This window comes from Mesocricetus auratus, unplaced genomic scaffold, assembly GCF_017639785.1.
Source record: "Mesocricetus auratus isolate SY011 unplaced genomic scaffold, BCM_Maur_2.0 Super-Scaffold_100676, whole genome shotgun sequence".
NCBI classification, from domain to species: Eukaryota; Metazoa; Chordata; class Mammalia; order Rodentia; family Cricetidae; genus Mesocricetus; species Mesocricetus auratus.
In genome coordinates this window covers 159,910,749-159,937,923 of record NW_024429266.1, presented here as the reverse complement: position 1 = coordinate 159,937,923, position 27,175 = coordinate 159,910,749, and the positions used below count along the sequence as shown (strand labels likewise).

The 27,175-nt window shown below is 43.5% G+C and overlaps 1 protein-coding gene across 13 annotated transcripts in view; it reads left to right on the top strand.

Moving 5' to 3' along the window:
* The window catches only part of Foxp1 (forkhead box P1), a 405,483-nt gene that overhangs the window by 289,078 nt on the left and 89,230 nt on the right, over positions 1–27,175 (top strand). For 8 of the 13 annotated variants that reach the window (XM_040738590.1, XM_013114168.3, XM_021227831.2 and 5 more), the window contains 2 exons: positions 24,470–24,607; positions 25,593–25,682. In XM_040738590.1, coding sequence (XP_040594524.1) covers positions 24,470–24,607; positions 25,593–25,682 — 228 coding nt within the window. Of the gene's footprint in view, positions 1–12,549; positions 12,571–13,002; positions 13,089–24,469; positions 24,608–25,592; positions 25,683–27,175 lie in introns of those variants that run through there. The other 5 variants (XM_005071201.4, XM_040738594.1, XM_021227830.2 and 2 more) reach the window with 3 other exon arrangements.

Here is a 27,175-nt window from a genome sequence, read left to right as displayed (position 1 = left end):
AATGAAGAAAGTCACAGGGAAGTCCAGCTTACCAAGTACCTAATGAGAGGCACAGTCAGGGCACTCCTGAGGCTTTGGCTCTGCAAGGGAAGAATTAAGTTGCCTGCTGTCTGGGACTGTTCAGTGGCTTTAGAGCAGTGCGGACTGTGGCCTCCTGCAGATCTTCCCTGTTCACTTCCTTTTTCTTTAAATAGTTACAATATTTTTATTACTATTATTATAGAGAAAAGTCTCCTTGGATAGTACAGATCTCATTTCACAATGTCCTGTTACTAGAAACACTTGAGCAGTGTCTTCCAGCCTGTGTTGATGTGTGTGTCTGTGTGTGTGTGTTTTCTCCGTGTGTGTTTTACTTAATTATTTTCGAGTTTTCAACAGATTACCATAGCTCAGGCAGGTCTTGAACTCCCCATTCACCTCCCTTTACCTCCCAAGTACTGAGTGTGCTACTTTGCCCAGAAGAATTCCTTCAATTAGATGAAGCTAGTAAGAACCATGGAAGTTGGTGGTGTTTTAAAAGCCCGAGGAGAGCCTGCCTTTTTTGTAGGTACAGCTTGTTGGTCTCAGTCATTCAAGTATGCATAAGGGTTGTACACTTCATTCTTGGATATACTATGAACCATTTCTGTTAGTTGTTTTGTTTTTAAACTTTGAAAGAAGCTGGTCATGGACCCTGTGTGCATTTGTATTTTTCTTTATTTGGCATCACTCATTTATAAATTGTCATCAATAAGACTTTGCTTAACATGGCAGTGCCAACCTGTTTCTCTTAATGAAGTGTTCATCATATGTGCAGAGATGATATTTGGTAAGTACTTGGATTCATTTTCCTCATAGCTGAAAATACAGGTCTTGGAAGTGGCAAAGTAGGGAAAGTCACCAAATTTAACTTTTAGAGCTTATGGTTCAGAAAAAAACATTTGCATGGGAAAATAACACACACACACACACACATACAGGAAAACTGGGTGTGATGGTGTACATTTTTTGTTTGTTTTTCAAGATAGGGTTTCTCAGTGTAGGACTGGACTGGCTATCCTGAAACTTACCAGGCTGGCCTCAAACTCACAGAGATCCACCTGCCTCTGCCTCCCATGTCCTGGGATTAAAGGTGTGAACCACTCCTGCCCAACTGATGGCACACATCTTTAATCCTGGCACTTGGGAGATAGATTAAGGCCATCCTGGCCTATGTGGACAGCTCCAGGCCAGCCAGAGCTAACACAGTGAGACGCTGTCTCAAAGAAAAGAAGAGAAACAGAAAGCATTAATTTGTTTATTCTTGGTATGCACTTTCATCTGATGGTTGGTAAGGCCCTCATACAGGACACTCTTTGGCATTTACTGGGATGCTAGGGAGTCAGGAAGATGGTTCCAATTTTAGTTCCCTACCATGAATGAGAAGATAGGGAGGTCAGGGGCCTCTTTCATTGTCTGTATTCATCTTTATGTTGTAAAAGGTATTTTTGTCTAGCAGAGGGGTATTTTTCGTTATTAGACTTGGCTTATTTCTCCTTTTCTGTAATATTCAGCTTCATTGTGTTAGACTGGTCTTTAGCTGCCTTTGCCCCCCCCCCCCCGTGTCCCTTAGTTTATTTGAAACAGTTGAATGAGATCCTTAAGTGTCTTCAATGCAGGCAGAAGCCTCCCAAGAAGGTATACTAAAACTAGGCCCCATGGGTCAGAGATTGGAGCCATGCAGAGTTTGAGAGTTATGTGAATGAATGGTCAGTGCTCTCCTGACTATGGTGGTGTGTCAGAGCCCTATTCTCTTCCACAGATTCTAAAAGAATTGCCATTCAGTCTGCCATGCTCTGAAAGTTGCTTCTATTTGGATAAGAGGTCTCTCCAAGCCTTTGTTGTATTTAATTGAATAGTAATCTATCTTGGTTTAATTTGGTACTACTTGAACTTGTTGGAGACCAGATTATCTAACCCTTGAGTGTATTTTCATTCCATTTATGTCAGTGGTTTTCATACCCTACTTGGATATCAAACTAGCCACCTAAAAGAATCCAGAGGTACATCATAGATCCACTTAATCGAAATCTCCTTCGGAAGCTCAGAAATCATAGTTGGAAGCACATCAAAGTGGCATAAAGACGGTCAGACTGTTGGCTGGGAAACAGTAGGTGTGTGTTTGACCAAGCTGAAATCAACACGAGGAGAGACAATGGCAACATGGAGATGCAATGGATGAAAGATAGGGGTGGGAGTGAGACAGGAAATGTATAAAACTTGGATTTAGCAAATACAGTGAAAGTGAAACAAAACAAAACCTTTTTGGCATCCCAAGGATTCTGTCAGAGCATGCATTTTAATTGGCCAACCTTGCCAGTGTTTGGGCTCATGTCATCTACTGTGTGATGTGTGTGTGTACTGTTCCCATAGGCTGAATGCCTTCCTAGCCTGTCCATGGAACTTGCTGAGCAGAACAACATCCTTTTAATATTCAGTCTGACCTTTGTCTCACCAGAAGTCCAGGTGAGAGCCTTTCTGCTAGGATCTATGCATGCCTATTTGGTGTTAACTAGGAAAATAACCATGACTGAGAGGGGCCATTCCAATTGGCCTGGGGTCACTGAGCAGTTTCCATTTTTCACACTGGAAAGTATATTAGAAACATTGCAAAGACTCTTAGCTATCAGCTCCTTAGGCCATTAAAACTTTGATGCTGTGGGGGTACTAGCTGAGCCCTCTCCATAGCCAAGCTGGCTGGGACTCCATGGAAGCTTTTCTTTTCTGGAGACACACTCTGTACATCATGAGATAACAGAAATAAAATGTTGGAAAATGAACTAAAGGTTCTGAAAAATTCGTCTCTAGGGTTGGGGAAAGGGCTGAGTGGGTTTGCTGCATTTGTTGAACAAGGATGAGGACCTGAGTTTCATTCTACAAAACCCATGTAAATAGACAGACAAGGAAGTCGGCAGCTGCTATCCCTCTGCTATGAGACAGTGGAAGGTAGAGAGAGGAATCTTCCCTTAAGCTTGTGTGTCAACTATTGTTGACCCTTAAACAAGGTGGAAGATAGGAACTGACTGCTGAGCTTGTCTTCTGATTTCCATGGAATGCATACACATGTACTCATACATATAACCACACACAAACACACCCACGTCACACACACACACACACAAACTCACAGGATCTTTCAAAGTTAAGTCTCTTTGTAGCCAATTACAATGGACAGTTCTTGCCATTTGGAAGAGAATAACCCTCCAGAAAAGGGGAGGGGGGATGCTCAGTGGCTCCTGGAGAGCTTGCTGTTCACCAGACCACCATACTCCTTTGGCATTCCAGGAGATGCTCTAGTTGGTGGATGTTGCACACCTGATAAGCTGGGTGTTCAATTGAGGTGGCCATTTTCCCTTCAGGGAGCTGTTTCTTGTTTATTATCCATAGATTTTTCAAGCAAAAAAAAAAAACCAATTGTTCTCTTTCATTGCATAGGACATTTGGGGAGTTATGATATACCCTCCTCCCTAGGAATGTAAGAAGCCCAAAGGACTGAAATCACACTTTGGTTTGTGGAAATTCTTTATAGCCAAAGGGGAAAGTTGTGTGTGATGGCAATGGCAGCAATGGGAACCATTTCATTGATGACAATGGCAGCAATGGGAACCATTTCATTGTTGACAGTACCCCAAGGGCTAACCTGCCCTATCTTCTCTAAGCCCCTGGTGGGTTCAGTTTGAAAAAACTGAAGCGCATGTAAATGGTATTTGCCAAAATCACAGCCAGGCGTCATGCAGACCATGGGTAATAGTCACTGGTTGGTGAGGAACAAGTGTCTCCCACAATAGAGAGGAGTGTAAAGTACTTCCTAATCAAAGAAGTGCACAGGCCCTGGGTTGTCTGAGCCCCTGGGTCTTAGTGATCCTTCATCCTGCTAGCTTTTTGAGCACTGCCCCTGTATATTTGTGTAAAAAGCAGAAAGAGTGCCAGAATGTTATTGCTTTAGGATGAATCTTTATCCATCGGTTGATGATCTGTGGTCACATTTGTCTTCCAAAGGAATCAAACTGGACTGGCCTCTTTGTCCCAGACTTACATCTAGCCCCAGCCTCATCTCTACGGGAGTATTATGGATCATTAAGTGCCAAATCTCCACTTACTCACAATAAGATATTGGATAAGTCATTTAAACACTTGGAGCCTCAGTCTAGCTACCTGTTAAGTAGGAATACCAACATGTACTTTATAGTTTTCTGTTGGTGAGGAGGAGTTACATGAAATGCTATATGCATCACACACTTCCATGGTTACCTCTGATTTTTATCTTCCATCATGTTGCCAGGTACCACTCTGCCCTTCTTTTCCCTTTAATTTGCCAGATTCTTTACCAAAGTCCCAGGATATAACCTTTCATATATGACCTACAGTGACCTCTTTATGGGATTCCCACCACCTCCCTGTTTAAGACGGGCTATGGTCTGTTGTTGTTGGTTTTCTTGCCTCTTGCCTTTAAGTTGCCTGAGCTCTACAGCTAGCATAACGACTGCCCAGTGAGAGAGCTGGAGTTCCAGAGGCGACGATAGTTAGAGAATCCCTTCTTGGCTCTGCTGTTCACTAGCAGAATGACTGCAGAGGAGCCCCTACAGATTCTAGCATCAGAGGGCTTGTAGACATGTATCTGGGGACTGAGGCCTTGCCAAACATGGCAGACATTCACACTGACACACTAACACCTGTGCAAAATAAAGAAATTTCTATCCACTGTGAGGCAGATAATTGCTTCTGATGCGGATGAAGAAATACAAAATGTACTTCTGTGACTCACCAGTAACCAGCAGCTACTATGGAGTTCAGACCCAAATCTCTCTTGCCGAATCTCCAAATCACCATCTCCAAGGGGCAGTGTAGACGGACAAGAGTCCTGTTTCACAGGATGTCATGGGAGGGCATTGAAGCTGCTGAGGCTGGACTTTGAGACCCTTTCCACCAAGAGGTCAGATTTAGTGTGGGTAGAGAAGAAGAATACAAGCAAGATCTTGAAGTAGGAGGGTAGACTGCGGCGGATGCTGATAGACTGCGGCGGATGCTGATAGACGGTGGCGGATGTTGAGTGACGATGAGAGAGTCAGGCAACAGTTAACCACAATGCCCTGCAATCGCAGAGGCCTGGCCTGTTGGGTTGTGACATTACATACATGTGCCCTGACCCATCTCAAAAACTGGACATCAGTGAATTTAATTAAGATCAATTAGACGTCCCTCCTATTGTTCAGGCACAATGCCTTATTTGTTTGAAGAGAGGGAAGTTCTATACGACCTGAAAGCTTCCTGCTTCATCTGCTCCCTTTCCTCATGAAGAATGAAATGCCATTTGGAATAATACAAAGAATGCATAATCAGCCTGCAGGCAGGACTACATACTTTCTCGGTGTTCATTTTCTTTAGAGCTCTTTGACTCAGAAGGGACCTAGCATTTCAGTGACAACTGTCGTCCAGATTTCCCCTGAGGTCCATCCTTAGGTGAGGCTTTGAGCCTGCCATTCCCAACATCTACCTTATTCGTGAGACTGCCTTTCACCTATTTCCAGTATGACACAGAAGCAGGTGAAAGGCTTGGGAGGAAGTTCAGAAGTGATTTTGGTGGGAGGAGACTTCAGGCAATTAACACAGACCAGGCAATGTGGTTAAGGAAGAGAGGGGGAAAAGTTGCACGCCCAAAGATCACAGCTGTGTTTGGAAATTAGGGCATCTCATGTCTGCATCTGAGACCTTGTCTATGCACAATCAGCCATGTCACGTGTGTGACTGTGACTGGCTCCATGCAGCACAACTGCTGGTATTTCGTCCGGTCTGTCTGTCCCTTGTGCCCTCCACCCTCTCACCCCTGCATCTTATCTTGTTGCATTCTGTTTGTTTCTGTGACCAGGTTTTTCTTACTTACCCGGGCTTGCCTCAAATGCATGCTCCTCCTGCCTCAGCCTTCCTATTCATGGGACTGCAGGTGTGCACTGCCCCACCCACATAATAGGGTTTGTTTTCCAGATTAGGATGCCAGTCAAGGCTGTGGGAAGTTTCCCACACAGGTATATTTGTGGTTCTTGCTCTCTGCCTTACTGGTGACTTGATGGTGATTACCAAACTCTAAAGTGCATGCTACCTTTTGCTGCTGTTTGTTTTGTTTTGAGACAGGATCCATACTGCCCACGCTGTCTTTCTATTCACCATGTGTCAGAGGATGGCCATAAACTGCTCACTCTCTATCCCAGTGCCAAGATTATAGGTTTGCACCATTGCATCTACCATCTCTTCTTTAATGTGGGGTGTGTGTGTGTGTGTGTGTGTGTGTGTGTGTGTGTGTGTGTGTGTGCGCGCGCGCGCCATGCAGGTAGGTACCTGGCAGCCAAGAAAGTAGAAGAAGGTGTCAGATCCCCTGCAGCTGGAGTCCCATGATTGTGAGTAGTCACATGGGTGCTGGGAACTAAACCCAGCCAAGTTCTTTGCCAGAGCAGCAAATACTCTTAATTACTGAGCTGTCTCTCTACTCCTTTCTATCCTTAAACTGTCTTCTGGCCTACAGATTAAGGTCACCGAGGCCTTCTTCCATCCAACTGTCTCTTTGTCTGGGGGAAATATGTAGGCCCTAAGAATGGAAATGATTTACCCACAGCTACTATATTTATTCATGACTATGTCAGAAATAAGATCCAGACCACCTGAAGGCCACCTTGAATCAGAACAACTCTGGCTGTCTCTTTCTGGGACTGTTGGATGTGTCGCAGAACCTGGAACTGTCTGTAAACTTCATGAGCCTTCAGTGCCTGGCTTGGGGAGTCCAAGGTTGCCTGTAAGGATGCATCCCTTTGATCTCCTCCCCATGTTTCTGTTCCCGCAGACATCCTCTCTCCAGCCTCTGCTTCCTTCCCCCACTCCCAAAGCAGGCCTCCTAACTTTGCTCTCAGAAAGTGGATACACTCTTGCACTTTGCTCTGGCTACTTTGAAAGGTAGAGGGTTAAGTGGCTCTGTGTGTGTGATCGCTGACTATTAAGGAAAGAAAAGTGAGCTGGGCCACAGAAAATGTTTTCCATGTAGTGGTTTCTTTGCCACACTGTGTGGAAGGCAATTATCTTTGGAGGGGATTCCGAGGCCCTGTGTGGGCTTCCCTGGTGTAAGATTTATTGTGGGCCAGATTGGGTGTTCTTTATAAGAGCATTTACTCGGCATCTAAAGCGCTGTCAGGGGTGCGACTTCCTGAATGCTTTTGAGGTTGCAACTGTTAAGCTTCATTCTCCCATCCCGGGATATATATTTGAAATGCTATGCAGGGATTTGTACGAGGCTTGTACTTCCCATTGATACTGACAGGGGTTGTACCGTTAAACCCCAGCATACCACTGTGGAAATTTACCCCTAAAACCTAGAGGCCTCCCTAACCCTCCTGCAGCCTCAGAGACTGGGCTGTAAGTGCTAGGTAGAGGGATGGGGCCTTGAGTGCAGTATCTCTTTTTTAGGGGACGTCTCCCTGGCTAATGATTCAAAAGTTAAACTGTTTTTTCACTTACAGGACAGGCGTGAGAGAGCCCTCCTCCTTTTATGGATCTTCTGAATGCCAGAAGAAAACTTGAACTTGACTCAGCTAAATATACTAAATCATGAAACCTTAGGGACTACTGAAACGGGAACAGTGGCCCATTACTGCTAAGAAGGTGTTTTATTGAAAATGCGCTGACATATTCTCCCTGGAGAATTTGCAAGAGAAGGCAGGATGCCCAGCAGCCATGCAGGTTGTTCTCCCAGGCAAGCTAAAATATAGAGTCTGCACTGCTGAGCCATGAGCCATGAGCCAGCAGGCAGGAGAATAGCCATTGGCGCCCATCCCCACCCCCTCTGCCTTGCTTCAGCCTCTTAATGTATGCATTTCAGTTAATAGATCCTTACACGTCTTCTCTCTGGCTTTTAAAAGTTGTCTTCCAAATAAATTGAGATAGACAAAATTTCCTAATCCTGGCAGGCTTGCCAGCAGAGGGCAGGCGTAAAGAAGGTTTTGACATGAGGGTGTGTCAACCCAGGGTCAGAGGAGGGTGGCGTGGCATAGGAGGAGGATCTGTGAGCTTTGTTCCCAGGGCAAGATGGGACATGCTTCCCTGCCTCTTTTCCTGCCTGTGACACACTCACACCACAGGCCTCCTGAAAAGCTGACTCCACTAAAGGTGGTCAGTGGCTTCATCTGATATCATCCAGTTTCTACATAATTAAACGTTAAAAAAATTAAAAAGGAAATTCATTCTCCCCCAAGAGCCATCTTTTCATTCGTCTTCAGTGCCCCCTTCCTGTTAAGCTTCCTGCCTAGGGAAAACACGTGAGTGAGCCATAGGTACTGCCAATCTTGGGAGGGGACATGAAGATTGTCACCTGGTGGCTGAGCCTGGCTTTCCCCCTTGGTTCCTGAAGGATAATGCTCATGGGGGGAGTTCTCTCCTTCCCTAAAACTTGCACGATCTTGAGAATTTTACACACATCTGTGTAATCTGTTGTAACCCTGTGGCAGAAGCAGCACACTAATAAGTTTCACTTCATGTTAAAGCAGGGGATTATAGTTTTATCATAAACAAGAAGGTAATTTAGCATTCAAATAGATATAGGGTTTGTAGAGGTTGTTGCTGTTTCTCTTTGGATGATTTTTGTTTACTTTGACATTCAGGAATGTCTTCAATTTATCACGAAGGAGGGTTTTGTTTTTTGTTTTTTGTTTTTCTTTTTTTTGAGACATCTTCAGTGAAGAATTTTTAAACATTTTCTTTTGTAAATGTTTTCTGTAGCTCATGTACCCCCACCCATTGTAAGTTCCCTGAATGTTGACATGTCATGCTGTGTACATATATAAATCTCCCAGTGAGCTGACATTATTAAATGTTGCATCTGGTGAAGATGTGAATGGCAATTTGGAGACTGTCGTAAAGAGAAACTTAAACTCCTGAGCAGCCGAGGCTTTTCCCTTGGCCAAACTAACAGGCACAGATGAAAAACAACATAATTACTTTCATTGTCAACGTAGACATAACAGCGACATAAACAGTATCGATAGGCTGCTAACTGCTCTAGTTCCCTGTAGATGGATGATGTATTAATTTATATTTTTAAGTAAAAGCACTGCTTAAATCAAGACAGAAACGGGGTTCCTTAGAGACAAATGCCCAAATCTCAGGAATGGGGCATGGCTTTTGCAATTTAGAAACTCTAATTGGCTGGCCCAGCTGGTGGTCTTTGGAGGAGTGCTGTAGGGAGTTTCTTCTGAAGAAGCAGCCTCTCTGGCAGTCCATCAGACATGGGTCTGGGTGGAGAAGGACCTAAAATTTCTATCCCCCAGCTTCAGCAAAAGAATCACTCCATAATTTTTTTTCTTAATTCTGTCACTATACTCTGAGTACTCCACTAAATTAGTTGGAAATGCAGGGGTGGGAGGATGGGGTTGGGGGGTGGGGATTGTTAATGTAAACATTGTATGGAAGGAGACCGTGAACTTGCGTAAAATTTGGTCTCTCAGACACAGTTAATTTTTGGCCCATCACTGTGTCCTTTCTCTAGTTGTATGCAAGCAACTCTGGCCAAGTGGATGCTGAGAAGTACAGGGGCCAGAGTCCTGTGAGCATATCTACCTCACTGCTGTGGCATCATTTGTCAACATGTCCAATAGTGGCTTGAGCGGATGTTCCTTTTGCCTCTCCCTTTAATACATCTTGTCTCCAAGCTTAGAACAGGCAGCAAAATCTTTCACTTTTCTCTATGTTCAAGGCTGAGGCTCTGCAAATCAAAACAGCATACCCGACTCAAGTCCCAGGTGTATTATTTGGTGGTTAGAGTTTGGTATGGAATCATAGTAATCTGTTCTTAGGTGCGAAGCCAGTGTACAATGGACTCATTTAGCAACTGACAGGTTTCTTACTATGTGGTGTTTGAACAACACTGTGTCTGTTGTGGGTGTTAGGATGTGGGCATCAAAAATATTTTTAAGTACAGTATTTATCGTTTCCTTCACTCCTCCTTTAACATGAGTCTCCCCCACCCCTACCTCTGGTATTCTGTCTGTGAAACCATTCCCACCCCCCTCCGTTTGATTGCCCCAATGTCTGCTTTGCCTGTTTGACTCGTGGTTTGACTCATGGGGAAAGAAAACCACTTTGCCTTTCTGGTTTGTTGTTTATTTGTTTTTGTTTTTCTGTTTGAGACAAATTGTCATGGAGCCCAGGCTGTCCTGGATCTTGTTATGTAGTTGAGGATAACCGTGAACTCTTGACTCCAACTCCCAAGTGCTGGTATTACAGACATGTTTAACCACCAAGCCTGGTTCCCAGTTTGCATTACTGAAACTCAGTTTCTCCCTCTGAAAAATGGTATGGCAATTTCCACTCAAGTTACAGCTGCATCAGCTCCTGGGGCTGAGTAATTATGCTGACGCCCCCACAACAATCCTAATTGTTTTCCTTCCTCTTTTTTTCTTTTTTGTCTTTGCCTTTTTGTCCTAGCTTTTCCCCAAACAACCCTATGTTGGAGGTGATGAAAAATGGCAGGAACTATGACTTTTCTGTCACTGGTTTAATATGTATGTTTTTTCCTCAAGGCATGGAATGTAACAATTCTTCCTGAATGCCAGAATCTCAGGGCTAAAAGCCTCATGAGGGCAGCCTAAGATTCCCAGAATTAGCCAAAATATCCCAGGCTACCATGAAGAAACACAGGTTGTTTACCCACAACTAGCCTCTAAGTCACTATGTCATCTACCTGTTTGGAGCTGGTGGCCTGGTCTCCGGGTTGCCTCTGGGCTGGTTGCTATGCCAGTACCCTCTGCCTGGTCTCCTGCCCTCTTATCCAAACCATCAACCCTTTATACACAACTTCCCCAAGGGGCATTACCAAACCTCTCCGTGCTCCCTCCTGCTCTGTAGTCCCATGATGCTCCCAGCCACCACCATGTAATTTAGCACTTGAGTTAGCATTGGCATTGCATCACTGCTTAATTATTTTGTGTAAGACTGGCCTCCACAGCTGGGGCCTGAGCGTCTGCAATGTTGTTGTTTGCCTGTTTGTTTATTGTTTGTTTTGAAGCTCCTGGAGACTCTTAACTGATAAACACTGACCTGCATGGAGGTAGCCCTACTTGTCAAGGCATGAATGAGTTTCTATGGATAGCTCCTGCAGATCTCAGGCTGGAGGAAACATGTCCTTTCCAGTTTAGTCCAGCTTTGTTCACACTCGTTAACTCTCAAATATTAGTTTTTAAATCACTGTGTGTTTCAAAATGGTTGTTTCTACTTTTTGAGGGGCATTCGTTTGAGGAAAACTTCCTCTATTTTCATTTCCTTCTATGGGGCTCCTGCCTGCCCTTCTGGGAGAAGCACCCTGTTTCAGTTCTACTGATTGAGGGGTTAGGGTGTTCTGTCAGATTTCAAGGCCATTCTGTCTCATCCTCAAAGCCACCCTGGTTCTTTACTGAATATTCATGAAAAGGTTGGGTGACATTTTTGTGATGGGGGAGATGACAAAGCCCACTGATAAATTTGTTAGCTGACACAAAACATTTCAGTGTGAAGAGTGGTGTACACTGCACCCATTTAACACCGGGATAGATGTGGAAGGCAAGTAGGGGTGCACTTGAATTTTCCAGCCAGATTCCTGGGGAGGGAGGATGTCTGTCCCTGCCGACTTCACTGAAGTACAGGTGTTTTCTTGGTTAGACTTGCTGTCAGTACCATTTCTGGTTCGTAGCAACCTGCATTTAGTACACCTCAAACTGAAAAATCCTTTCAAGTCAAAGCCCTGGAATTTACTAGGTTATACTGTGTTTCTTAAAAAAAAAAAAAGGTTCCTATTGAAGAGAAGTGAGTAATCATTGATACCACTACTGCATTTCCTGTGTATTTTAAAGAAAATAATAAAAATGTTTGGATAGTTTTGTTGTTTGCTGTTGTTTTGGTCTTTTTAAATACTACACAAATCAAAAAGTTCTTCTCTAAGTTTGGAAATGGCAAAATTGAGAGGGGATTTTCTGAAACTGCTGATACCTAGGCTAACCTGCCACTTAAATCCTGCCACTCGAGCCAACAAAGTTTAGCGTTATCGGTGACTTTAAAAGAAAAGAAAAAAGCAACACTGCTCTTCGCTCTCCGCATTAAGCAGTGAGTGTCTCTAACCGAGGTCATCTCAAAGTGCCTGTTGAGAGGCGCTTTTGTTGTGGCTGATGTTGCATAAATAAGAAAGGAATTTCAAGAATTATTTCTTAGCAAACGTGTGGCAGCTGTCGTTGTAGAGGGGAAGTAGCGAGGAGGCACGTTGGGTTGCGGATTCTTTGGAGCCCCATTTGGGGTTCCTTTCCTGCATGCACAGGCACAATTTGTGAGGCGGCTTCTGGATCGGCAAGGGTGGCGGGGACACTAAGGCTGGGCCCCACCACCGACGTGAAGCGAAAGTTCTCCACCGAGGCGGGTTTTCGAGGAAAGGCGCAGCCTGACGCCCCACAAACCTGTCCTTGGGCCGCTTCGGTAGCTCGGAGCAGCTGGGGCTGTGGGATTGCTTGGAGGAGGGCGCATGGGTGGCCCTCCTGCTCAGCGTCCCCGAAGGTTAGGACAACTCTTTGTCAGTTTCAAAGAGGGAAACAAACAAGCCCTAGCTGGCTGGGCAGCGGGGCCCAGGGCGCAAAGAGAGAGAGAGAGGGGTGAGGAGGGGGGTTGGGGGAGAGGAGATGCGCGCCCCGGCGCGGTGCCCGGCTCCGGCCCAGACGTCAGCCCGCGGGGGGTCACCGGGTTAACAGCAATTAAAGAGGAGTTGCTGGGGAGACAAAAGGCGGGCGGCGGGGCCGAGCGTCGGTTTCACCTGCCGCGCGCGGAGGGGGCCGGGGCGCGGGGCGCGGGCGGAGCCCATTGTGTGGGGCGCAGCGGCGGCGCGGGGTGTTTAGAGGCGGGTTGTGATTGGTGGAGCAAGGCGGGGCGGGTGGGCGCGGCGCGGCGCGGCAGCCCGCGAGCCCGAGCGCCCCTTGCGCGTGCAGTCCGCCTGCACCGAGGCCGCCGGACCCAGCCCGGCCCCGCGCGGGCGCCCCGAGCCGGCTGCGCGCGCCTGGCGGCTACATGGAGAGTGTCAGGTTGGTCCCGGTCCTCCTCGGTCTTTGCCCCGCTTCGCTTCCTCCTCCTTGTCCTCCTCCTCCTCCTCTCCCCCAACCCACCCCATCATCCCGGGCTCTGCGCTGCCAGCTTCCGAGGGTTCCGGGGGACCTCGCCAGGGAAGGCAGGGGCGCCCCGCAGCCTTCAACTTGACTCTCAGGCTCGGCAACACCAGCCCGGGCGCTGTTGATCAACTTGGAGCGGAGTTGCGCTCTGGAAGTGGAGGCGGAGAGGAGCAGGAGGGTGGGAAGCCAGGCCTGTGGGTCCTGGACACAGATCTCCCTCGCTGTTATGCTCTCTTGTCTCTTTTTAAAAACTGTTCCTGGGTGAAGTGGAGTTGGGAGTTGGAGGAAGTCCTGCGTGTGTTTCTCTCTTTCTCTCTGCCTGTTTCCCCGGTGTTAGCGATTCATTTTCCGCTGGTGTGGCCTTCGCGCAGCTACTTTGGTAAAGCCCTTTTGGCTGTCCCTCGGTGCCATCCCTCCACACCACTCGGGGGGCATCCATCTGGGTTATGTGATTGATGTCACTCCCAAAGCATGTGAAATAGAAAAACCTTCAATCTCAGTGGAACCAGTGTGGCGGTTTCTTTTGCTTCTGGTAGTTTGTTTCTGTCTGTCCAGGCGTCTTTGCAGCTTAGCTGTTGATTTTCAAGGAGTTCGCACCACGGTAAGGAGGGAGGGACAGGAAGGAGAGAGCCCAGCACCTCAGCAGGCAGGCAGGCTGTGCCCTGCACTCAGGCAGGTTGGAAATCCACATCCACTGTGTCTTTACTTGGCCACGTTCATAAAGTAGCGAGTAAGGTTTGGGCTGGAAGGGCCGGAGGCTGAAAGGCTTGTCATCGTGAACTCCCTTCTAAACTGGCCTTCAGTGTAGCTAACTCAACTATCTGAACTGCAAGGGACTTTTCCCCCCCCTCTCAAGAATGGTGATGGGAAGCTGAGGACCTTTAGGAAAAGGGTGGTAGTTTCAGAGCACAGCACATGTAGTCTCTTCCTCCCTGGGGTTAACTCCTTCAAGGCCTTCCGGTTGCAACTAAAATGTCTGATAATTGTTACAAGCTCGTCCACACAGACCAAATGTTCTAATTAAGCCCATTTAAAAATGCAAATCACCTCATTTCCATAGATCCCAACATTCTGAAAGTGACACATTTGGGGGAAAAATAAGGCTGATAACAGGAAACGTGAATCATACTATCAGTGACTAATCTGCCTAAGGGGGAAAAACTTTACATGTATTTTATCATTAGGGAGTTAGGGGAAAAAGCCGATTTCATATTTTCTTTTCAGCTAAAGATGCAAGGACTTTTATTTCTGAGGCAGCCCTTTTTTCTTTATTCATTTGTTTGTGAGTGGTTTTCCATGAAGATATATCTATATCTATATATATATATATATATATATATATATATAGAGAGAGAGAGAGAGAGAGAGAGAGATGTATTTGTGCATATGCAATGAAAGTAGCTGTTTGTGGTAAAGTGTTACAAACTCCTGGCAGTGTCAGACCTCGAACATAATCAGGTTACGGTGCTACTTCAGGCTTTGATGTGTTGGTGTTATTGCTGCTTAAAAGCATATCAGGCTATCTTGGATATTTCAGATTCATCACTCAGTAAAACAAATCAAGACGGGCAATTTTGCAGAACTGGGGGGGCAGTCTTTATTTTATGTGGTTCTTTGTAGCTGCCTGACACATTTCAGGGAAAAGTGTGTAAAAATGAAACCAAAATACAGTCTGCCTGCCCAGACACTGGCTGCCAGAGTCGCTGGCATGTGGTAGAACTCTGTGGGCTGACACTTGATAATCAAAGTTGATTTATTGTTCATTAGTACTGCATTAGCCCTTTCAGGCAAGACAGTTATTTGTGTAGTGGCCGTCAGGATCGAGGCTGCAAGCACCTGTCATTTCGAAGGCATGACATAAGCAACCAAATATCAAAATGATGCAAATTAAAATGCGTTCGACTAGGTAAAATACCACTCAGCCACATTTTCCCCCCTTCATGATAAATCGGCACTGGTCAGTTCTAGTGTGGAAGAAATAAAGATGCACCAGAGACACTTGTTTTCCAAACCTAAGGACTCTGCACATGATCGGAGCCGACTTTATATTTGCCAGTTTGCCTAAGGAGCTACCTTTCCTCCTAAATCTGCAGCTTGTCTGACAGAAAGTTGGCCGTTTAAAGAAAGGAGAAACACACAGCCTTTCAGTGATTTAATTCAAGTGATTGAAAGAAGGTAGGCTTTTGTGGTGTGTTTTTTAATAAACATATTTCATCAGATGAAACTTTGGAGTTTGGATTGCTTATATGAAAATTGATGACATCATAGCTAAGCTATGATAATGTCGGATAATAATGTCAACTGCATTTTCTGAAGCATGTCTCACTCACGTTTTTTTTTTTTTTTTTTCTTTTCCCTTCCCTCCCTGGAAGGGAATGATCTCATGGCAAACAATAGAAAACAACCTAAGTGTCAAAAGAAAATAAAATTAGTGAACTTTTGTCTGCAGCCATAGAAACGTGGATTAACTCATATTTTTTCCAGGGATGGAATGGCAACATTGTGCATGAAGCTATATAGAGTATTGTCTTCTCTGAGTTTTCATTTGACAGGGATTTTAGAGGCTGTGATCTTAATTAAATCTCCACCAGCTAGAGCAGTGCATCTAAAGGCATGCAGTGTTGCGTAACCTTGCTCAGTTGGTAAACTGGAAGTCATCAGAAAGCTTATGATAGGAGTGGTTGATTTGAAAAAAAACAATTTTTTTTGTTTGCAGTTAAGTGTACCTTAAAAACAAACCGTCTCCATCACAGCCTTGCATTTGCACATCGGCAGGATCTGTCACTTGAAAGATAAACTCCTTTATGACACTGACCAGTTCTGCAACTTTTCAGCCAGCCTCCACACAATGGCAAGAGACAGGGAAATTAAAATCTAGATGAATTAAAAGCAGTCAAAGTCCAGCTCTGTCGTGGCTAACATGGCAGAGGTGGCATTTGAATTACTGTGTTTCTGTGACGATCAGGAGAGAATGTGGTGGCCGCCAGAGTCGCTACTCATACTAAAATTTGAGTACAGTTTGTATTGGCAAAAAAGGAAGCTTGGAGAAATTCATGTTATTATGTGGTTTCGTTGTGGACGAACATCACTAAGGGGAACCTTAGAGGGACGCTCTGAGTAACTGGGGAAACTGTGATCAGTGACGAGCCCCTTGAGGTAGTTCCTTGTGATTTGCAGTCAAGGAAAAACCGTAGCAACAGTTGACCAGAAAAGGTTAGACTGACTAAACACACACATTGTGTCTCTCTCTGTGTAGCATGTTAAGCTCCGCAGTCAGTAACAGGGAGTTACAGTCATCAAATAGCCTTGCTAACTGTCTTGATCTTTATAATTTCTAGTGCTTGCAAACACTGGTTTATTTACCTTTAGTAAACAAAAACAGATGTTTTTGACTGCTGTATCTTTTTGTTTCAATATATGCCTTGGTAGAATCTGCCTTTACATATATGCAAACCATTCTGCATGTGTCATTGTCCTGCGATTTTGTACTTGGGTTCCTGCTGAGATATCTAGCCTTACCTCTAGGTTAGATATGGAACAGGAAGTCTAACTCCATGCTTACCTGTAGCATTACATTTAGAGAAAGTCTTGACCCTGTAAGATAAAACTGTTGTTTGGTGCAAGCTTTTCCTTTTTTGGGGGGAGGCGTGCAGCATGGTGTTTCTCATTCCTTGAAAACTACCCCTCGTTTCAGAGTGCCTGTCTTGTGCATTCGGTTCCCCCCAACTCCCTTTGATTTAACCCAGAAATTCCTTTGCTAAACATCTTGTCTGTACATTGTGGGACCTCAAGTCACTGTGAAGGGCTAACCTGGGAGTCTCCACTCAGATGATAGAAAGGGATGCCCCCCCCTTTTTTTTTCTGAGTCCTTCAAACCTGGCAGTCGTTTTGGGAGGAAATTAATTTAGAGTGAAAAAAAAATGAGTATCAACCCTGTGCATTAGGCCTCATGTTCACATTGGGTTAAAGCAACTAATCAATGAAAGTGCAGGCTAAATGTGCCAGTGAGCTTCTTAGAATACCTCGGTATCGTGTTTTAATTCTTAAGCTTTATCTTGCCCTTAAATCTGAAACATCATTGTTCAAATAACTGAGAACAAGGTAAATCAACAACATCAAAAAGGTCAGCTTCTGTGATTTCTCAAGGGCTTGTTATTTTGTACTTCCCAATTCTATTTGATGTCTTGACAAAACAAGACGACACAGGGGAGAATACATTAAAATTTGATTTTTTTTCATCTAACCTGTTACAGTTGTGGCAGCTTAATTTCTTTTACTTTTTTTTTTTTTTTTTTTTTTTTTGTCCCTGAAGATAGCTTTTTGTTCGATTGTTCTTAATTGTCACATCACTTCATTGGGCGGGTCTTCACAGGTCCCTCGTTTGTGTTGATTTTACAAGGCAATTTTAAAAAGCATATTTTGACCCTTCATATGTAGGGAGCTTTTGGTTGGGGTTTTTATCTCTATTAGAAATAAATCAATGGATAGACATATTGTCAAAGAAGCAACTGATTTATTTATTTTTTCTCATTCGACTTTCGTCCCTTGGCTTAACTGTGTTGTATCAGGTGAACGTGTTGGAGTTACGTGTGAGAAACTGCATGAGTAATTCTTAAAGGGGTAAAAAGAAAATGGTGACTTGGTAAATCCCTACTCAACTTTGGAGTGATCTAATTTGGGCCTATCTGTATATTTAAATTCACTGCCCCCCCCAATAATATAGGGGAAATATTATGTGTTTATCCCCTCTGGTATTTTCTGGCTAGTTACCTTGAAGTAAGGAGAATTATCAGTTTAATTCTTAGTTTTGGAAAAAATAATCTTTTTTTAGGGAGAAGGTAAACATTTAATTTTTTTTCCCTCATGTAATAGTAACCCTTGATCTAAAACTATCTACAAATTTTTCTTGTTTGCTTAATGGTAAGCGTTTCTCAACAGGATTGATGCGGTTGCTATCTCTGTCACTATTTGTAATAATGTTGCAGTTTAAGAGAACTCACTTAGCCCAAGTTTCCTCCCTGTCCTCTTAGGAGTTAAAGATCTGTGGGTCAGACATTTTCTAAGAAACTTTCTGGACTAATCACCTATACCTCTTGGTCTCAGCACTTAAAAATGATTTTGTTGTTTTTGTTAATATGAAATGTCAGCATGGTTTACTCACTTACACTAAATAGTTTTCCAGCCCACTTATGGAAAAATGAGACTGAGGCAGGAAAGAGAAGGTTTTTTTTCTAGATTTAAATAATAGTAATAAATAATAATAATAATAATAATAGTGGTTCAAAGTTGAAGGGATCAGTTCTTATCAAGCGATTATTTTCATGTGCAGCTCCCATTGTTTTCTGTGTTTAACAATTGCTAATGGGAGAAGCAATTTAATTTATGTAAACTTTACATTTTTATGCAAATGAAGCTGATATTTATTAGAACTGAAACAATTAGGCTGGTGCTTAGAGTTGTAACCTTGCCTGTCTGGGAAATGGTGAGGATTCACAAGGCAGCCTCCGCTCCCTGTGCTGTAGACAAATGTGAATTTTACCATTTGTTTTTAATGTAAAGACAAAAAGCACTCAGTTCTGCAGGAGATGGCTTCTTGGGGTTGGGAACCTGAAATAACTCCTGACTGGCAGGCAAGTATTGGCCCTAACAATTCTTTGTGAAAGGAAGATAGCCTCTCTTTGATAGAATGCAATAAACAAAATGATAAAAAAATGAAATGCTAATTGCATTTTAAAGAGGCCTCTTTTTTTTGCTAAAATTTTAATAGGTGGTTGTATTGTTGCAGAGAGAACAGTTATGCTGATGAGTGACTACTTAGATGAATTTTGCATTAATATAATAACCATTACCTGCCTTAATGCTTTGTACAGTATTATGGCAAAATAGCTAAGTTAAAAGAGTTATACAAAAAGCAGCATTCCACAGTGAAAGAGATTTATACTTTCCACATAAATACCATGTTTTTTTTTAAGACAGAAATATTATGTCAGAAATACATCTTTTCCCATTTTGTGATACAGCTACTTTGTGTGGTTCTTGATTTAAGTTTTGGGGTGTTTGTTTGCTTGGTTGGTTGGATTTTTAAAGTTTTTAGTGACACAGAGAATAGGAGCCCTTGCCTTTGTTTTTTTTTTTTTTTTGGTTGTTGTTTGTTTGTTTTTTATTTCTTTTTTTGTCTGCTTGAGTCTGTTGTATCTGTTGGTTATGAATTTTGCAAACTGGCCTATATTTTCTTAGGTGGTTCCTGGTACAAACACAAGCTAGCTTCCTTATGATCCTAGAAAATTGAGCATAATTCCTTTTTTTCTTAAAATAGAGCCATTTTCTTTGCTTGCTTTTGTTTTGACATTCTAGAGCCTTCTAATTTAATTTGTTTTGCTCTCGTTATGTGGCTGACTGGGTGACACTGCCTAACCGCATCAGCTGCCACCCAAACACAGCTTAAAGTATGGAAGGCAAGTGAGTTTCTGGAGGCATACATGCTTCTCACGATCAGAGATTGAAAAACAGTTTCCAAATAATTGTTTGCAAGTGACTTGATGGAAATGATATAATAGATAATTAATGAAAATGAAGTGGGATATTGCATTTTTACTATCTCAGTTATATGATTTGTATACATAGCAATTATGAGAGGATGTGAATGTACAAAGTCTATGTGTATTTGTGCTGGGCAGGATTTACTTGTAGTTAACTTCATTGTGAAGGAGAGGGAGAGAGAGAAATGATAACATGTTATTTTCAGGATTTATATTGTGCCATCTCGTCTCCCACCCAATTCCTTCAATTGTCTCCTAGATTAGAACCAAGTATTGTTTCTATGAGTGTTTTTTTTTTATTTGTTTGTTTGCTTTTGGAATTTCAACACTCCTCTTCCCCATTGCCTACCTTCCCCCACTTTTGAAAGTCAGAGAAAGAAGCAAGCAAAGTGCATTGTTTGATAGTCCGCAAGTGTTCCAACGTACAGCGTCCTTTGGAGAGAAAGGAAACTATGCCAGAAGTGCTTGAGTCTTTATCAGCAGTCACTGGTGCAAAAGATGCTTCTCCAGCTGTGGTATTAAGTAGCAGCAGGCCCATACTAGCCACGCTAACATGGCCAAGCACAGCTGTATTTCTGCCACTCAGGAGGGTTTATGTGCACCTGGGATGGGCCACACCCCATTGGTATCAGTCAACAGCATATCCTGAACTGTTTTCACTTTTTTTAAAAAATAAATTCATGGTATCCCTGAGAAGCTCAAAGAAAGAGTCAACTGTAGGTGCATATGTGTTTAAGTTCAGTATTTTAAGGCTAGTACTCTTTAAATACCTGCCAGAAGTTTTGTTTGAATTTCTGATCCCTTGAAGGCAGCTAGACAGAATCATTCTAGGTCTTCATAAAATGCCTCCCGTGATTCATTGTGAGCTCACACAGCCCCATGCTGCACGCTCATTTCTGTACATGCTAACAGTTAGCATAGCTATAGTACAGGGATAATTTTTTCCCTTGCCTTATATTTAAATTGTCTTCTGAAGAAAAAAAATTAAGAATAAGCTTCACCTCCCAGATAAGGCCCAAACCCTTGTAGCTACATGGAGCACCAGAAATGAATTGTTATCTCCAGGAGGGTAAGGTGGGTGTCGGGGGTTGCGGGGGACAAAGTTTAGTTTTCGTGGAATGCTCTCAATGAGGGTCCTATAAATATTAGGCAGCTGTAGTTAAAAATTCACATGACTGTTTTAAATACTATTGATTTAAACCACTGGCTAGATTTTATGAATCAAAGTGTAATTTCTAAGCTTTGGCTATATTTCTCAGTGCTAAACCACTCTCTCTCGTGTGCCTTTAGCTGCTTTCCAGACATTCAACACAGGATTAAATGATAGCAGTTTCGGTGATCAATAGGTGAGGGCTGCGACAATCACTCTTGCCGTTAATGACCTCAGTAGTAATGGGTAATAAAGTGTGGGCTGTAATAGCCCCTCGCTGGTACTGCATGCCCTTTGATTCCTAGTATTAGTAGGGACTAGCTACAGGAGAAAGCTGGACACTGGGAATTAAGGGAGTGGATATGTAGGCCATAATTCTTAACTATTTAAAACCTTAAACTCTGTTCTGATTTTTTTTTCCTCTCATTTCTTTTCCACCACACTATGGTTTTTGGTCCATCCGAATACTTTTTGTGAAACCTTGCCACCACCTCCTGTCCTGATATATTAGAGCAGAAACTTGAGGTGTGGGAAGGGGCGGGGGGTTCCGACCAAAATCTGTTTCACTGAATTTGAAAATGAAGCTCACTGGCCCACTTTGGTGGCTGGGAACTAGCTGATGTGAAACTGTGGTTTCAGATAGTAAAAGCGGAGTTCAAGCCATGAGGATATAATGGCCCACTTCAGATTACTCAGGGACCGCTCCGCTAGTTGAGAGGGTTACTCGGGCTTCTTGCGCCTGTCCCTGGCTGGGCTGTGCCTGCTGCTTGAAGCGTTTTATTACTCATCAGACCCTCCATCAAAGGGTCCAAAGGGAGCAAGCAAGGGAGAGTCAAGTTCATTCTACTGTTCTGCAGTTCGACTGCCAACAATGAAGAAGTAACTGTGGGAAAAGGAGCTGGAGACCATTGACTCTCTCTGCAAGGATTTAAAATACCTGCACCTGTCAGTCTTTCCCTGGTCACCCCTTTTTTTATTGACAGTCAAGGGGCCATGGTGTTTCCAGTTTAAAAAGACACATACTATTTTCCCAGGCTTACAAATAAAGTGCTTTTAAAACATATGATAAAAAAAATACAGTAGCATGTATGCATTACCTACTGTGGTTTAGATCCACCTTTATTAGAGTATATGTACTATAGAATATACTCTTTATCTAATTGGAAGTGATTTGACATTCATGAATCTGTGGCCCCTATAATGTTTCCATCAGCCTCCCCAATTTACCCTTGTTCCTTTCTAACACAGGGGCTCCAGACCACTTTTAAAAATGACGATGAGGGGATTGTTTCTAACACAGGGGCCCAGACCACTTTTAAAAATGACGATGAGGGGATTGTTTCTGTACTGTTTCTCTGCCACTGTTCTCTGAGGTTCGTGTTCATCACCAGTTCAGATTTTACACCACCCTGTTCCTGTCTGTTTTCCTGTCCATCGCCATTAGACATTTGGCTCACGAGTATTTGTGTTGTACGCCATCCAAGAAATGCAGAGAGAAAAAGAAACCTTAAACATGGTTCCTTTGTTTGCTTCAGTGAGCCTCCTGTATGGCCATGCGACTCTCAAGGAATAGTAAACTTCTATTGTGATATGTTGGCTTCAGGAGCTCTGAAGATCTCGATTGGCACCCAGTGCACATTTAAAAATTCAGAAAGTTTCTTCTGGATGAAGATGAAGTCGACTAATTGGAATTAGTACGTAGATGGTTAGATGTTTTGATAGTGTCTTCTTGGCGTTTGCCCTAGACTGTACGCAAGTTCAGTGTTCCAATCATTGGTGATATTTCATGCTGCGAATTATCTTTTTAAAAGGATAATTTATCCATTCATATACATCTGTCCCTTTTTGCATATAAAAATATTCAGACATGCCCATCTGTTTTAAATTACACTGTAACTACATCTACACTTAAAAGACCACTGCAGTAAGAAGAATTCATGGATGACCTCCCCGAGTTGGGTTAATGAAATTTTTTGAGTGTTCTAGCTAGTGTTTTCTAAACACGTGAAACTTATGCATGAACCTCCCCCAACTTCCCCCCAACACACGCCACGCCACAACAACAGTGGAGAATGATCATTGCATGTGAATCTGACCTTCAGGAACCATTTTTAGTTCATCAAAATTAGTGATGCTGAGAAATCGGGACATCAGTGCATAATGAGTGTGAAATTAGGAATGAGAGCTCGCTATGCAAATGACAGGGCAAGTCATGTGAAAAAGTCAAGATAAACTGCATATTAAGACATTATGTTACATAAAATTAACACTCCGTTTCTCTCTTTTGCTTACTGTTCTCTCGAAAGATTTTTTTTAAATTCTTTTATCTTTTGATCAGCTATTGTCTGCAGGGTTTTTTTCTTTTTTAAAGTGGCACACAGGCAAAGTGCAAAACATGTTATTACCTTTTATTGTAATACATGGGATGACAGCAGACCCTTTTTTAACAAAGTATATATCCTTTACAGCTTCTAGCTTCGTGCTGGCACATTTGCTAAAAAAACCAAAGAAAAGTAAGATGCTTAAATATTACTCTAGGAGACATTCAGCTCTTGTCTTTTCTTTTTTTATGTTTTTTTTCTTTTCATATCTTTTTATGGGGGGGTTGATTTTTCATGAAGTAGTCTTCTTGGATTACGAGGACTGACAAAATGGTTCTCATGTAGTCTGAAAATTAAACACAAGTGCAGTGATTATTTTGAATAGCTAAATTACATTCTAGAAAGCTCGCAGAATTCGTAGCATTGTCATTAGGTATCCGCTTGAATACAATTTGTGTAACCTTGGCCAAGACAGCCTGTCATTTTAATGTCAGTGTTTTATCTGAACAAGACATCATCCTTTCAGATACAGTGTGCAGGTTTCTTGCAAAGATGCCCGTGCAGAAGCGTGTTAACAGTTGCAAATATGAAATGCTATCAAGTTCATCACTGTAGCTGTTTGTCACTGAAATGTCATGGAAAGCGGCTTTTACCGGGATCACACATAATATGAAAGAATTGAGACATCTGTATGCTGGGTGAATAAGGAAGGGTAAAAGGCATCCTAGGAAGGGTCCACATTTTAAGTTCAGAAAGTGTGTCCATGATTCTCTCCCCACTGTCCTCCACCCCAGGCTAAGCATTCTTAATGACTCTGAGAAATCTGAAAATCACTGTCCACAAGGGAAGTGGGTCCTACCAGCTGTGGCTACAAAAGCTGTTTGTTCCTCCTTAGTTCCCTCCCTGAAACAAAACTTAAGTGCAAGGTGACTTCTCACAGCTCGCTTTGCCTAAAGATTATTGTGAATAAGGGTAGATCTGCCCCTAACCCTGATAACATTTGTTAAGGTGTGCTTCCTTTCTTTATAAGCCACCCTGACTGCAAGATTTCTTTTCCATTTCTTGACTTGCCCTGCATCTGTGATGCCCTGAGTTTGGTGCTTAGCAACAACATCACAATAAAATTGATAATGATAATTGCACACGGGTTTATATAGGATTGTGGTTGTATCTCTTCACGATAAATACATTCAGGGGAAATTGGTCGATTCTTGAAGTAGGCTGCCCCTGAGAGGCTGAGGGCGTGTGGCTTCCTGGCTTCCTACTTACCCTTGGTTAATGTTGCAGGTCCCCGTGTCAGTGGCTATGATGACACCTCAGGTTATCACTCCCCAGCAAATGCAGCAGATCCTTCAACAGCAAGTGCTGAGTCCCCAGCAGCTCCAGGTTCTCCTCCAGCAGCAGCAGGCCCTCATGCTTCAACAGGTAATTGTCCTCCCCCTGCCCACTCTGCAGAGCCCAGAGCCCCAAAACCCAGTTTACAGTTCCCCTTCATCCGCGTGGCCGTTTCCCCTACCCAGTCCCTGAGTGATGGTGGCATCGGTGCTCCTAAAGGAGCAGAATGATGCCATGGGTCCAGGACTCAGGTCTGGAGAGTGCTGCATGAACTGAGATTCCTAAGGCTGTGATTGGACTTGGTCAGAAAAGATCTCTCAGGCTTACATGACTTTCCTGTCTTTTGTTTGGTAAGCCAAGAGACTCCGAAGTGGCATGAATCAGAGCAACACGAGGTGCACACTGGAAGCAAGTGTGTACAGACAGCTCTTGAAGTCCCCATTTCAACTCCAAGTCTTACCTTTGAATTTTTCTCCCTTGGACATATAAAGAAGCATTTTGGAGTTCATTAATTTTCAAGATACAGAGTACTTTTCCCCAGCATATAATGCTCAGATAAACTTGTGACTGTCTTTGTGTCGTGGGGACATAATTCACACACTTAAGAGGCAACCTGAACCCATCAGTTAAGACTAGCTGCTACAGGGATAGAAGTCTCTGGCATAGAATGGTGAGGATAGATTCAGGACGTTCCCAACAAGAATGAAATATCCAAGAGTGGGACCCTCCTTGTCCCTTCCCCCATAATTTACAAAGCCTGTACTAGAGACTGACCAGACTCTGCAAGGGCATCTTGGCTTTGTTGTACAATCAAAGGTCATCCTTTGCCTTATTTTAATTAATTTGTGTAGAAAATGGTATGTTTTTCATCAGTTCATTTTTGAGATTACTCCTCAGACCTTAATGCCAAGAGTAGTCAGTGTGCGTGGAATTTATTGTCAGGTTTCAAAGTAAAAGGTCAGGCCATTCCAGATAAAAGGATGCTATTTTTCAAATCACAGTTTGTGCATGGCATGGAGAGGGACGGTGGGCCTCGGTCATCTGTTACTTACCGTCCCTCCTCTCTTTCTTGTAGCAGCAGCTTCAAGAATTTTATAAAAAACAACAAGAACAGTTGCAACTTCAACTTCTCCAACAGCAACATGCTGGAAAACAACCGAAAGAGGTACCAACAGTGCATATTTTACTTTCAAACCTCAGATCTCAGGGGACTATCTAGTGGCTATTAAACTGTCATTCATCTTTTAAATGATTGCCCGACTCAGCTGTCTCTTATCGGTTCTCGGCTTTTCAGACCAAGAATTATTGTCCCGTTTGTACAAAGATTTCTTGATTCCTTACTTTACATCACCACGGCAGCGTACCTCTGTGTGGTGACAGCATCATGAGCAGCATTCTGGGCTCCTTTGGCACTACGGAGGACCAACATGCAGAGAGGGTGGGAGGGACAAAATTGGAGAAGGGCGCACATGTAGTTTTTTTTCCCCACCATTTAATCATTGGTTTGTTTGTTTGTTTGTTTGTTTGTTTGTTTGTTGAACTCAAGTGTTTGGGCAGGTGGCAATGGCCTTTTCCATTGACAAGCCGACTTCTTGTGAGGTCAGGCAAGCAAACAAGACATTTAGAAGATGATTAAACATTCCCATCTTCATCTGACCTCTTGCATGTTGAGCATGTCCTAATTCCTAGTGCGTGCACTAAGTAGCGCGACTTAACGTTGGGGAACTTTAGCTCAGGTCGTCTGTACCTAACTGAGGAAAAACAAACAGCACAACGCAGTGTCTACTTCTACCTGTCAGCTCTTTGTAGTGCTCACAGTGTCCTGCATCTGGCTGCCCTGCCCAGGCAGGTGACACTCGGGAGACCCACACACCATGAGATCTCCCCAGGGCTTCACCCCCACTTTGCCTTTCATATGCTCCCATGGGTCTGAGGTGCTGTCACTTTTGGGAGCTGCCTAGGTATTAGGACACCCTTTCACATTTCACAGTGGTCCAAAAGCTCTTGCTTCAGTATCTCTCCTGTGACAACAGAATTTATAATTCCGTGGGCAGCGTGCTACCTTTTTCTTGGCTCCTCCGCCAGCCCTACACGGCTAGCTACTTTGCCCTTGTGGAGGGAGTCTTGCCAGGTGACTGACTCCTCATCCCTGCTCCTCACATGAGCATGGATGATGGTTTTACACATGGGAGTTTCACAGACTTTTCTCCCCATGCCAGCTCCTCCCTTTACACAAATTGGGTTCCCTTTCTGTGCTCTGCCAAGTTTCCCCACCCTGGAGTCCTGTTTAGCAGGCTGCTTGTAAACCCCCCGCAGAGCAGGGGCAGTTTTGGGGTAAAGGGGAGGAGGCATATTAATGAAAATGCTGACACAACCTTAAGGACAGTGGCTCGCTACCAGGCGCTGCTCTAATAAAAAAGGGAACAGATTAAAAAGTGTCTAAAATGTAAATCTAAAGGACTAACAGTAATTAAAATGGAAATGGCACGGGGAGGGAAGGCATGTAATTGTGAGATATCACCCCGCAGAAGGCTCTCAGCTTTGTTTTCCTGGCTGTTTTTCTAATTCAGCGGGGCTTACTCATCAGTGGCAGTTCAATGCGCCTTAATGACTCTGGGATTGCAGGCATCACTCTGGACAAAGAAATGATTATTGTGC